A 13,024-nucleotide genomic window follows, 5' to 3' on the forward strand; every position below is an offset into this window, starting at 1 on the left:
TGATACCTGAGCATTAAAATATAACTTTCCCAGTGGTCCAATACTAACCTCTGCTCCCAGTTGTCTCTGAAACGTATGTGCCAGAAAGTGAGACGCAACCATCTTAAATTTGTTATAGTGTATCCTTTATATCTCTAGGCATGCCCCTTGCTTCCACATATGTAATGCATGCTTTTCACAGGTCTTTTGTTTCTTTCAATGTGTTATATTTACAAACCGTGAAAGTTAAAGCGGACCTATTAAAATGTGATAGTGTCTCAATCTATACATCACATGTCAGCATTACTAAATGCATTCATTGATTTAAGTTAAAAAAAAATACTTTGTTGCCATCATTAGAAATAATCCATTCTTCAGCTCCCACATGTCGCCTAGACTAAGACAATGATCACATGGTTTCTGGCTTACAGGAGCATTGTAATTTTATACCATTGGACACTGCAAAGGGGAATGGAGAGGAGCAGTAAAGCACAGACATTGAACAGCGCTACTAGGCAGGAAGCAGTGCCTGCGTATATAATGAGTTATGAGTGCGTTTTTAAAGATAGACTATCCACAGAAACAAGTTTTTAAATTTAACTTTGTAGTGGTGCTACCCCTGCACTGCAAGCGCTTTGCGCTCATTTTGGTCTATAGGTGAAGATACTCAGCTGATCCTCAGTCATGCAGCAGTGACTGCTCGCCTCTCCCCCCCCCACCATTTTGTGAATGATTCACAGAATCCGAGAAGGGTGGCCTGCTAAATGACAATGCCCTTGTATTTGAGCCATGGTGTGCCAGACGTACATCGATAGCTGTACTTTTCTGCGTTATAATACAAACATGAATTTTACAGTACATAGCTGAAAACAGAATCCTTTACTACACATGAGCTGGAGTAACTTTTTTTGGTTCCCACACAAGAATAAATACCTCTGTCTGGAGTTCAGTTTTAAAGATAACATATACTGTGCCCACACACCAAAGCATCAGATTCCCAGCAGTGCCCCCCTCCCCAGCACCACACGCTTTACTTTGCTCCCCCCATCTCTGTTTTGCCACCCATACTGAAGAAAATTCCAGATACTTCTGGTTATAGAGGCGAATGTGACTCGCTCACCTTTCTCTTATGTGACAGGACTGGGTTGATCACTATATGGTGGAGGGCAAATAGCCCCTAACCCTGTGAAAGCTCTGACCGTAGTGACAGGCATACATGGCTTTCATTCCTTGCTTTCAGCAGCTGAGGGGTGCAAAAAAAGGCATGTGCTGCCTGGGACAGCTGCATTATTGTGTACAAGTCGATTTGAACTATGTGTAGAAAGCAATGTTCACATTAAATACCTTCCTTCATTGTCCCTCTGTCTGCCATGTTGTATTTAAAGTGGCTGTCATGGGAGAACAGGAAGTTGTCATTGTTGGCTTTCTTAAAATGCAATTTGTCTGGCTGTTTCACTTAGAATAAAACCACTTGAAAAGTTCTCAGCTTGTACTCGCCCAAATGCTGCTAATACTGGAACTTTCCGGTATTCGGAAGCTGGGTGATGAGTCATTACCCATCTCCCAGCTTCCTGATTGGCCGGGAAGCCAGCTTCATGCTCCCCAGTGACTAGGGAGCATAGAGCCGGCTTCCGGGCCAATCAGGAAGCCGGGCCGCGTGTAATTAATCGCCACCTGGCTTCCGGATTTGGTCGGAAGCTGGCCAATCAGAAAGCTGGCTCCATGCTTCATCACCTGGTGACGAGGGAGCATGGAGCCTGCTAATTGGGAAGCTGGGCAGCGAGTATTTTACATGCCACCCAGCTTCCTGATTGGCAGGGAAGCCAGCTTCATGCACCTTGGCAATGAGGGAGCATGGAGCCGGCTTCCCGGCAAACTAGAAAGCCGGGCGGGGTGTAATTAGTTGCCACCCGGTTTCTTGATTAGTCGGGAAGCTGGCTCCATGCTTCCTCGTCGCCTGGTGACGATGGAGCTTGGCTTCCCAGCTAATCAGGAAGCCAGGCGGCGAATCATTAATTGCTGCCAGTCTCCCTAATGGGACTTCCGATATCGGTGTTCAGTATTGGCGAGTACTGAAAAAAAATACCGAAAGACCGGTATCGGTGAATCCCTAACAGATTCTCTTGAAATAATCCTCTAATGTAAACAGAGCAGATAGTGAAATCCTCTCTCCGTTCTGAATTTCATTTCAGCTTTTGACTGACTTTCACCTAAGCGAATCCCTCCTCAGTACTTGGATGCCATACAATTGTTCAGGGTGGGTAGAGTCCTGTAGAAGCCATTAGACTGGACATAGTTCAGCAATGAGCAGTGCTTGGCTCCAGTTTAGGCTGAAGTTGACTCTGTAACATTGGCAGGGGGATGTGGGGGACTCCCTAAGCAAAAGGAAAACTAGCTGAGGATTTCCAGACATTTGACAGTTTTTTTTTTTTTTGATCACTTTAGTAGTAACAATGTTGGGAGTAGTTGGTATTTCATTTGTGATTATAAATGAAGAGAATTGTTAGCCTGTGCTGTGCGAAACACACAATTCTTTGGTATTACAATAAATATTCAAATTCCAGCATGTTTTATTTTAGTAGTTCAATCACTCAGTCGACTGACAGTGGTGGTACAGACAACTTTGTCCTAATCAGCCAGCTGAAAGAGGAAGTGATGTCTCTGAAACGTCTCTTACAACAGAGAGACCAAACCATTCTGGAGAAGGATAAAAAGGTATGTACGAGTGTGGGCTCTGTTTTTCCCCGATCTAAGATCTGGGAAGCTGCAATGTACTGAACTTTTGTGTTTGGGTGTAGATGCACTTTAATACACTTGACATTCATTTTGAATTGAGAAACCTGTTGGTACAGACATAAGGAAAAAAGCCAAGACTATAAACTGCTCGAGTTCAGGTCCAGCCAGCAGGAAATGCGAGCAGTGTGTGGCCCTGTTGGCACCACTTTTTCAACTAAAGTCGATAATCAACTTTATCAATGGAGCTAGTCCAAACAATGACTGCAGCACACCCAGGGGGGAGAAGGATTCCCTCATCCACGCTGTAGCAATTTTTATTTTTTCGCGCATACCTACTTGCTAATCTGTGTTTAATTTTGTTTGCATTATCCATATTTTATATTATCTTTGTGCCATCTTACTTAGTCTGTTCATCAGAATTAGAGGGAGGTGATGAAGGCTGTTACCATCTGAGCAAAGTGATGTATATACCCTCCCTGGTAGTTTTCTGTAGAGAGTTACTTTGAATTTTTTTGCAAAGGCATTGGGAATGTATTAGGGCAGTTCTATTCCTTCCCTGGTTTGGTGTCAGGTTAACTTCTGGTGTTGCAAACGATTGAATTAAAAACATTTGATATTTACAACCCCTTCTGAAAGAGGACCAGCATTGTCTGACCTGTGCGCCATCAGTTTAATGTAACTATAAAAAAAAAACCACACAAACCATTTTAAATGTTCCCTGGATTCAAATGAAATTGACGGCACTGTAAGAACCCAATAGATATTTACTTCATGGTGTTTAAATACTTCTGTTGATTTTCTTTAAAGCTGACAGAACTGAAAGCAGACTTCCAGTACCAAGAGAATAACCTGAGGACAAAGATGAATGGCATGGAAAAGGCCCACAAGGAATCGTTTGAGCAGTTGCAGGTAAGCATCCCTTCGTTGCCTTAAAGAATTCCATTCTCTTTCCATGAGAGGAATATAACCTTTGGCCGCTTTCTTATATTGTTTTTGGTGTACAAGTGCATCCATTAACTGTTAGGCCCCTTTCACACGGGCTGATCAGGAGGGATGCATGGATCCTTTCCTGATAGAGCAGTACGGAGCGGATGTCGCCGCTGTGACGTCTGTGTCCGTCCAGTTTTTTTTTCCTCCATCTTGCAATGGAGGGAAAAACAAATTACCAGACTCATGCCGGTCTATGGGGAATCGGATGTAATCTGACATGAGTCTGTTTACGTTAGATTAACCCTTTCCCGGCACGAATAGGTCCGGCGAAACTGATCCGTACCCAGCCGGAGTTGGGGGTAAACAGGTGTAAACGGACTTCCCTATAAAATTCAAGTCCCAAAATGCATTTCTTCAGCACGTATAAAGTGCATTTGATCAGTGATGGACAAAAACTCCAAAAAGTTCACCATCACAAAGCACTAAATGTGTTTAAAGTGACGCTAAACTTGAATGTATTTTTAAGATTTGACTTATTGTCAAAATGTATCTTATTTGTGTATCACTCGGCTGTAGATCCTCCAATCATCTCTGAATTGGTGCTGACACTGTCCTTCCTTCTGGAGGGTGGCTACTTTTGTTCCCCAGGGTCCCCGTGTGTGTTGTAAAGTAGTCACCACTCCAAGCTCACTCCCGCAATGGACTACAATCTCATGTTTAGTTTACTCATTTGTATTGAGATGGTAGTCCATCACAGGAATCGAGCTTGGAGCGGTGACTACTTTACAACACACACAGGGACCATGGGGAACAAAAGTAGCCACCCTCCAGAAGGAAGGACAGTGTCAGCACCAATTCAGAGATGATTTGAGGATCTACAGCCGAGTGATACGCAAATAAGATACATTTTTGTTAATAGTTCAGGCACTTGAATCTATATTTAAGATTTAACTCCTGAGTTTAGTGTCGAGTTGAAAAAAATCACTGAACAGCCTTCCTTTGAGCAAAGAACAACATTTAAATATGTTTAGTGTATGAGATCTTTAATCTACCTTTTTGATGGTTTGTACAAAGAAATAAACAAAACAAAAAATTTAACTTAGTTTAGTGTCACTTTAGGGCCAAGTCCTGACCTGGTTTGATATATTTGATCACACGAGGTGCAGGCCATGCATAGCTTTCCAAGGGGGTTATTGCCTCCACGTGTATGGCCACCATTGATCAACAGCGGAGATAATACTCAGGTTTAAAGTTTGAATATTGAATGAAGAGTTGATGGCTGTATAAATCGTGTCCTGACCTTTTTTTTTTTTTTTTTTTCTGTTTTCTTTCTCTTTAGGGCAAAAACCGGGAATTACTGAAACAAGTCGCAGCTCTGTCAAAGGGTAAAAAATTTGATAAAAGTGGCAGCATCCTGACCTCGCCTTGAGGACCTGTTTTTACAGGAGGACGCAGTGTTAGTCTGTGAAGCCCTTAAAATGGTTTTAGTCACAAGGGAATCTTCATTTTTAGTATATTTTATAGTCAGTACTGGACTCTTTTAATTCTAAACCGCTCAGACACAACCAACTTCAACTGGCTTGAAGACCCCTTCTGATCCACTTCAGCTGTGGAGGAAGAGCATCACTAAGATAGTGTCGCTTTCAAAAAAAGAAAGAAAAAAAAAAAAAAAAAAAAAAAAAAAAAAATAAAAAGGAAAAAACTTAGATCAGCAGCTGGAGTCGTTTTATCGGTGCTCACATTTTTATGAGCTTTTTACATCTGCTCTGACGAATTTACTTTTATTTTTATTTTTTTTAGTAATTAGGTGTTTTGAAACCATTGTGTTATTAATATTGTGGCAGGAATAATGATGGTGCTTATACCCTCTTTTGTCAGCGACAGGTAAAATGCTCTGAAAGATGGCATGCTGCTGGTTTCCCTTCATCATAGAAAGGGTTAAAGGGGGCACTCCACCCAACCAGTTGGGACAGAGAAGGTTGGTGAGGCAGATATTTAAAGGTGGCCATACATGTTTCGATATTTTCTTCTAGGCGGGAGCGATTGCAAACAAGGGAATCGTGATCCATTTTTAAAATATGGAATCATGTAACACCTACGCTATTGAAAATAAGATCGAACATATGCACACATTCGTCTGATCAGAAAAGCCCCGGCTACTAGAATAGAGGGTCTGTGGTCTACAGTTCGTATTGATTCTGGTCATTTTAGTCGGGTTGGTTGACTGATCATATCAGTACGTGTGGGCCACCTTTAGGCCAGGTTCACACCACAAACCGTGCATTCCATAGCGGTCAGCTGCTGGAACGCACTATCGCATCCCGGCTGGCTTCCTGCTGCTGGGGGGCGTGGAGGTGCATTGAAGTCAATGACACCGCAGCCACGCCCCATCCCCCACCCACACCAAAACGCGTGGAACATCAGTGCCTGTGATCAAGTCCAGTGCGATCTGAAAAAAATGCAGCAAACACTTTTTTCAGAACGCACTGGACCGGAACGCAGGCACTGATTGTCCCAGGCGTTCTCGTTCAGGCTATCACACCATGGGCGTGGCTGTGGTGCCATTGACTTCAATGCACCGCCTCACCCCTGAACGCAGGAAGCCAGCCATGATGGGTTTCAGTGCATTCCAGCAGCTGACCGCTCTGGAACGCACTGTTTGTGATGTGAACCCGACCTAAGACCACTCCTGCTTCTCACCTGATTATATTATGGGTGAACACGGCAATTACCAATTATGTTTTTAGTGCTACCTGCTGTTGCTATGGAGACATGGCCATTGAGTACAGGGATCATTTATAAGACCTACTGGGTTTAATCGGTTAGCAGCCAGTTCAGATCAGATTAGGGTTCTGAGGGTGGTGTTGGGGGGGCTTTGACCAATCAGGTTTACTCTTTGACATCAGTTATGTACTAAGGGAAGCATCGGCCAGATTGCACTCTTTTCACAGTGCCATGCCTTCAGACATGTGTCCAGCACTGGAAGGAGCCTTAGACAGCTCTTTCTCCGGGACAAAATCCCTCCTAGTTGCTCTTGATTTTTGCAGCTTAGCTAGTGTAATATAGCTAAGTTAAGAGTATAGGTCCACTGCAGAGAGGCCACACCGTTTACTCTCCAGTCATGCAAATTATCCCATTTGAAATTTTGATTGCATTAAAAAAAAATGGACCCGTCAGTTTTGTTTGATCAGCTTTAATATTGCTGCTCGTTTCTTTAGAGATTGAACCCTTTCGCTGTATGTCGGTGACATCGGCCCCCGGTAAACAGATAGCAGCCGGGAGTCTGTTTACATGTGTGAAGCCGGCTGTTGGCTTTACACAGGAAGCGATTCGCTCACGTCACGGGCTTAAGTGATTTTTTTATTTTTTTTATTGAAAATTTGGGTTTGAACAGTTGCGCTAATATCATGCAAAATAACTTGCAACTGCCAGCATTTTATTCTATCAGGTCTCTGCCTTCAGGAAATATACAATTCTGGCGTGTTTTAAGCAATCTTCAGGCCTAAAATGTGCTTTGTGACATGTGCAAAAACGGCTCTTTTCATTTAAACTTTTAACAATTACAAGTTTAGAAATTGCAAATTCATATTTGTATTATTTTATAAACTAAAAGTTAACACTGTGTATATGTACAATATAGTGTTTGCTACACGTGATGTCCTCTCTGCCCCTGTAGATAGAAAATCCAGACGGGCGGGGGGCCCTTCCTCTGACTCATGAAGCTGTGTAGATGTAATGTGATGTCCTGCTATTCGGGTCTTGTCACCAAGCTGCTTGTACCAAATTATGTTTATATGCAATGTTTGATATTTATTTGACTAAAATGAAGAAGAAAATAAAATTTTGTATTTTCTAGTGAAGAATCATTTTTCCTATTCCCCGTCTAGTAAAAGTAAAATAGGATTATTGTGAAGGAAGGTTTTTTATTTATATATATATATATATATATTGCTTTCAAATTCAAGTGGTTTAAAATTAAATGGGGGTCAATAAGAAATGCCCCGTCCCCCCTCCATATCCATTCAAACCTTTAGATTGATGTGACCAGCATTGGGTGTGGGAGGGACCTTGCTTACCCAACTCTCTTGGCCTAAACGATTGGGTGGAGTTCTTCTTGAAAAGGAAACTACTGTGTAAATGACGTCAAAGATACAAGCTCACTCTCGTGATGGACTACAATCTCAATACAAATGCGTAAACTAATCACAAGAGCGAGCTTGGAGCGGTGACTACAACACACACAGGGACCATGGGGGACAAAAGTAGCCCCCCTCCAGAAGGAAGGACAGTGTCGGCACCAATTCAGAGATGATTTGAGGAGCTACAGCCGAGTGATACACAAATAAGATACAATGTTCTTACTAGTTAAGGTACTTTTTTAAAGGAGAACTGTGAGGTAAGTGATTTACACTCTTCCTCATAGTTAGAGCCGACGTGGGACATTGAAACTGTCGCATGTCTGCTCTGTAGATCGGGAAGTAAGCGAACGCATACTGTCACTCGCTCACTTCTCGATCAACTCCTGCAGAGAGCCGTGACTGTTAGTCCCCGCAGGGATTCTCCCCCTCCCCGCTCCGATACTGCAATGCTGACTGGAGGAATGGGAGGGAGAGGGGGCAGGCACAGCTGCCTCAGCCTCTAGATGGGCATAGCCTGCTGTCATTCAGCCAGTTGGGTGGATCTCGACAGTATTGTCTCAACATGTCCCTGCTGCTGCACTCTCAGTATATAGCTTGCTATATACTGAGCTTTGGGTCACGGGAGGAGGTTAGTATATGTCCTCCCATGACACTAAAGAAAACTATGGGAGAAAAAGGTTACCCCCATAGTTCTCTATGTATTTTTGAGATTTTCCTCGAGTTTAGTGTTACTTGCCGGGCTGCATGTTGGGAATAGGCTTGGTTGAGGTGGACTGGTTGTAGTAGGGGTTGTGGGGCTGCCATAGAGATGGCTATTCAGTTTTATGAATATTTATGCCAATGCTTCTCCTAACTATCGGTATGCTTGAAGCTTCTTGCTCGCAAGTCCTCATACTTGACAAAGCCCTTGGCTTGCCTGATGACGTTAAGTCCAGGGGCTGTAGATCAAGGAGCACCTCCCTTCCATGAGAAAGTAGAGATGAAGTCCTTCCTTTGAAACCTCTTTGTGCCAAAGGGCCAGGCAAACCATAGCTCTGTTAATCATTGTTCTTCTCTGAGTGTGGTGAGGCCTAGACAATGTAAGTGATGACCTCACTAAATCCTGAATTGGATTCCCTCAATGGTATAATGTTTATTCCCCCTTCTCACCCTAGAGAACTTCAGAACTTCACTTATGCTAACCATGGCACCAACAGTTGCCAAACCTTCACAACTGACTGTGATTTGTTATAGCCTGCAGTTTATTGTACATGTTGGCATGTAACCTTGAGTTAGCCATTGCAGTGCCACAGTTGTGCATGGTTGAAGTTCAGATACAGTAATAACTGGCCCTCTTTACGGGTTCCCTATATGTCTAAAAGTCATATATTGAAGAATAAAAAAAAAATATGTTATGTGGCCAAAATCATGTCAGAGTAGGTTTTTAGTTGGCCTGGGGGGTATTGGGGGAAAAGTTCTTCTCCCATGATGTTGGGAGGATTCCCATTGTAAGCTTTGCTACCTACAGGAGTGCTCAAGGCTTTGGAAGATGTCTGACACTGAACCACAAACCAGCCTACTGCCCATTTCTAAGAAAGGAGCTGTTCAGTCCCAGCAATACCTTACTGAGTGACTTATGCCATAGGATCGTCTTGCTTTTTTTGTTTACTCTTTCATGTACCCCCGTTTACCACTCACTGGTGATTTTTCAGTTGTATAGCTGGAATTGGCTTTTAGTCTTCTTCATTCACACCTCAAGCCAGGAACCCCATTCATTTCTATGGCCCTTGTTCGCACCTAAGCGTTTTGTCACAAGCTGGAAAACATACAGGAGCTACTTTTTGGCAGAATACAGCGCGTTTGGCCCATAGACTTCAAAGTCAATGAACTACACAATCGGTTTTGCTTACCTTTTGTCATTTTACAATCATGTCTCTCAATCTGCCAGCTGAAAAGTGTCATCTAATGAATGTGTGTCAGACGCACACGAAAATGCTATAGCTTAGATGTGAATGATCACAAGTGATTTTTATAGGACCTACAAAATCCCTCCTGGCTTTTTTGATCTTAGGGAAAATGAAAGGTCTGTCTCAGAAATTCTAAGCAATTTTTATATCTGGAGCTAGGAGGCTTTTCTTTTAATTTGCAGCATTTGGCTCTAGTTACAGAATTACCGGCTTCAGTATTTAATAGGGCTATGCAGTACAGCTGCTGGTGACCCTGGCGCTCCAGGAGGTGACCCTGGCGCTCCAGGAGTTGCCCCCGGTGACCCTAGCGCTCCAGGATGTCTGTAGCAGCCACAAACTGCTAAAGGAAACAGACAAGTAGTTGACGTAGATCTCGGCTACAAAGGTGCTAATGTTCTTCAATATGTTCAATTGTTTTTAATTTTTACTCGGTTTGTAAAAAAAAAAGTTACCTTTCCATGGTTAGGTTGAGTTAAGAACACCGACAAGCATGATGCATGTATTCTGTCTGTGTTTTATTTGTTCCTATGGTCAAACAGCAGAATGCACTGTTTAAAACCATGCACTGCAGCACAGTAATTTGATCTACCTCCGTTATTTTCCCCGGGGTCCTGCAGGTTACCCCTGGCCCCAGCTGTGCTGAATTGCAGAGGTTCAACGGGCCCTCAGATCTGCTTTTTCCAGTTATAAAACAGTAATGCATTTCCTATGATTAGCCTGCATTGCATTTAGTATTTGTGTATATTCATGCTGTTCAGAATGAGGCAACATGTTGTTATGTAATAGATTTCAGCATGAAGATTTGTGGTGTATATCAATGTGAAAGGTAGTTGGGTATAATCATGTCTATGTCCAGTATGGTGCATGAAGGGGAATGTGATGCTGATTCTTCTTTTCTTCATTTAGGATCTGCTTGACCTCTGAGATCACACTAGTTGGTCTGGCCATTTTTGTCATTCATCCTCATTGTACGTTTCATGTCTTCTGTTTTATATTTAGCTGCTGTTCACTCCTGAAGGGATACTATAGTCTTAAATAAATAAACACACACAAATACCTCGGTTCACGAACAGAAAGTTCTGTAAAATTTTGCTTCCGTTTGCAAACTCCAAATCGTGTGACAAACACGACCGTGGCCATCTTCCCCGCTCTTGACACGTGGTCGTGGCTTCCTCTAGCCGAGATTGCGGTCGCAGACCTGTGCACACTTGCTGTGGAGATTTTTTTGTGTGCTTTATAGCACATGCAGTGGTTAAAAAAAATGACATATGGTTCAGAACTGATTAACCTTATTTACACTGAACCTTATGGGAAAATTTGAGATTCGTTTCGCGGCCAGAATCGCGAAACGAATTAAGTTCGTGGACCGAGGTACCATTACACACTCTCGCTTTCGTGCTCGCTGAGTATGGTCACATTTGAATACGGTGGCTTATCTGCTTAAAGTGACCCTGTCACTACCATTGTGTAGTGTACCTCTCCTCTAAGGAAACCTGAATATACTTTTACCTTTTCAGTGGTGTGTGTATTGAAAAGTCACTGCTTCTCCACTCTCCAGCTGCTGCAAATATCCCACAGTGGGATGGAGTGGAATCCTTGGTCCAGCCACTGTGGTTCCTCCAACTGTCACTATAGGAAGTTCGGGCCGGCAGGAGGAACCACCAGTGTCGGAAGCAAGGATTTAGTACACACATCACTAAAAATGTAAATACATTCAGGCTTCTTTTAGGACCTGTTCACAATGTTGCTTTGTGCTAAGCGCACACTATCGCGCAGTGCATCTAGCCTGCGGTGCATTCTTTCAACACTGCACAACACCGTGCAGTGTTGCAAGAATGTGCGGTGTGCTGTACCACATGGTCGCTGGGAGGTGCATGGAGTGGTATTCAAATAAATGGCAATACTGCATGGTGTGGTAAATAGTAATGCATGCAGTACCTGCTGTCCCCTCAGCACTTTGCATGGTATTGCTGCAGTGCACGGCTGCCGAGAGGTGTGTTGGGGTGCCATTCAAATCAATGGCAACACACTTAGCGCATGGCACTGCACTCCAGGTGCAATAGTGTGCGCCAAATGCACAGTAACATGCGCTTGGCACAATGCTATAGTGTGACTGGGCCCTTCAGTCTGCTGTGGTATAGAGAGGCGGTCAAGTACACACTGCACTGGACCTTGAGGGCACTTGCTCTTGGCTTATTGGTTAGCAGTACAGACAGCCTAAAGCAGATTTGGCTGGGTTTGCAGATCATAACTGAATAAAAGCATTTTCTTCTAAGGTTGTAGTGTAGTGGGGTTCATGCACATGTGCATATTGATGCATGCAATGTAAAAAATCTGCGTCTAGTGCGGTGCGTCTAGCTGCCCATAGACATGAATAGCTGTATGAAAGTACCAGCGTATACCCGTGTGCAGCCATTTGTGTCTGTTGGTGGCTGTATGCAGCACCTGACCTTCCTGAGCAGAGAAAAAAACAATTGCCCTAATGGGCCCTTGTGCATTAGCACTACATGTGGAGAAGATGATATGTTTTTCCTATTTTCATTCAGCATGATGTCCATGTATCGTATCCGTATAGACTTCTTACTATATGCGGATAACAATTTATGCAGCTCATAAGAAACTGCATTCAAATGCTAGAACCTGTGTTCATTTTAACCATTCTAATCTGTCACCAGACATGTAGACAGGTAGAGGTGCCTGCACAGTTGCATACCTTTTTTAGAGCGCACCCAGAAATGAAAGAGATGAGAGAGATAGATAGATAGATATATCTATATATATTATACATACATACATACGAACCTTGAGCAGTGGGCTACATTGAGTAGAGACGCAGGCCAATGTGAGAGGGGAAAGGTCCACGCTACAGGAGCCGGCTGAAACTTGCACCCGGGGAGTTCTATGAATGGTGAGCATCCATGGCAGGCAACTCTGAGTTCCTGTTGTCCATTTCTGGTGGCAGGTTAGTTCATTTAGAGCAAAGTTTTACTTTGGCAAAAAAATATAAATTTTTGTTTTAATGATACACAAAGCTTTTCTCCGTTTGCTGAAATGATTTTGTGGTTCTGGCTATCCTCTCTGTATACAAGGAATCATTCCCTCCTAGAAAACATCAGCCTGGCGGATAGCATCCACATGTGCTCCCTACAATCCCTGATGTTGCTGAAGGGATGCATTGAGTGGGCATCGAGGGCATAAAGGAAAGATCCCCCCCCCAACCACCACCACCTTTTTTTAATGACGTTTTACAATTTCTTTTATAGTGCTCATCTTGTCCCTTAACCCTTAAGGTGG

General features: G+C 43.2%; 1 protein-coding gene across 4 annotated transcripts in view; it reads left to right on the plus strand.

Annotated features, from left to right (window-relative positions):
• FAM76B (family with sequence similarity 76 member B) overlaps positions 1–5,203 on the plus strand; it is a 16,383-nt gene extending 11,180 nt beyond the window's left edge. For 2 of the 4 annotated variants that reach the window (XM_018552949.1, XM_018552950.1), the window contains 3 exons: positions 2,562–2,694; positions 3,523–3,624; positions 4,985–5,203. In XM_018552949.1, coding sequence (XP_018408451.1) covers positions 2,562–2,694; positions 3,523–3,624; positions 4,985–5,074 — 325 coding nt within the window. In that variant the 3' untranslated portion in view covers positions 5,075–5,203. Of the gene's footprint in view, positions 1–2,521; positions 2,695–3,522; positions 3,625–4,984 lie in introns of all 4 variants that reach the window. The other 2 variants (XM_018552948.1, XM_018552947.1) reach the window with 2 other exon arrangements.
• Positions 5,204–13,024: the final 7,821 nt, after the last annotated feature.

Source organism: Nanorana parkeri, unplaced genomic scaffold (genome assembly GCF_000935625.1).
Source record: "Nanorana parkeri isolate BGI_ZX_2015 unplaced genomic scaffold, ASM93562v1 scaffold102, whole genome shotgun sequence".
In the NCBI taxonomy this organism is placed as follows: domain Eukaryota; kingdom Metazoa; phylum Chordata; class Amphibia; order Anura; family Dicroglossidae; genus Nanorana; species Nanorana parkeri.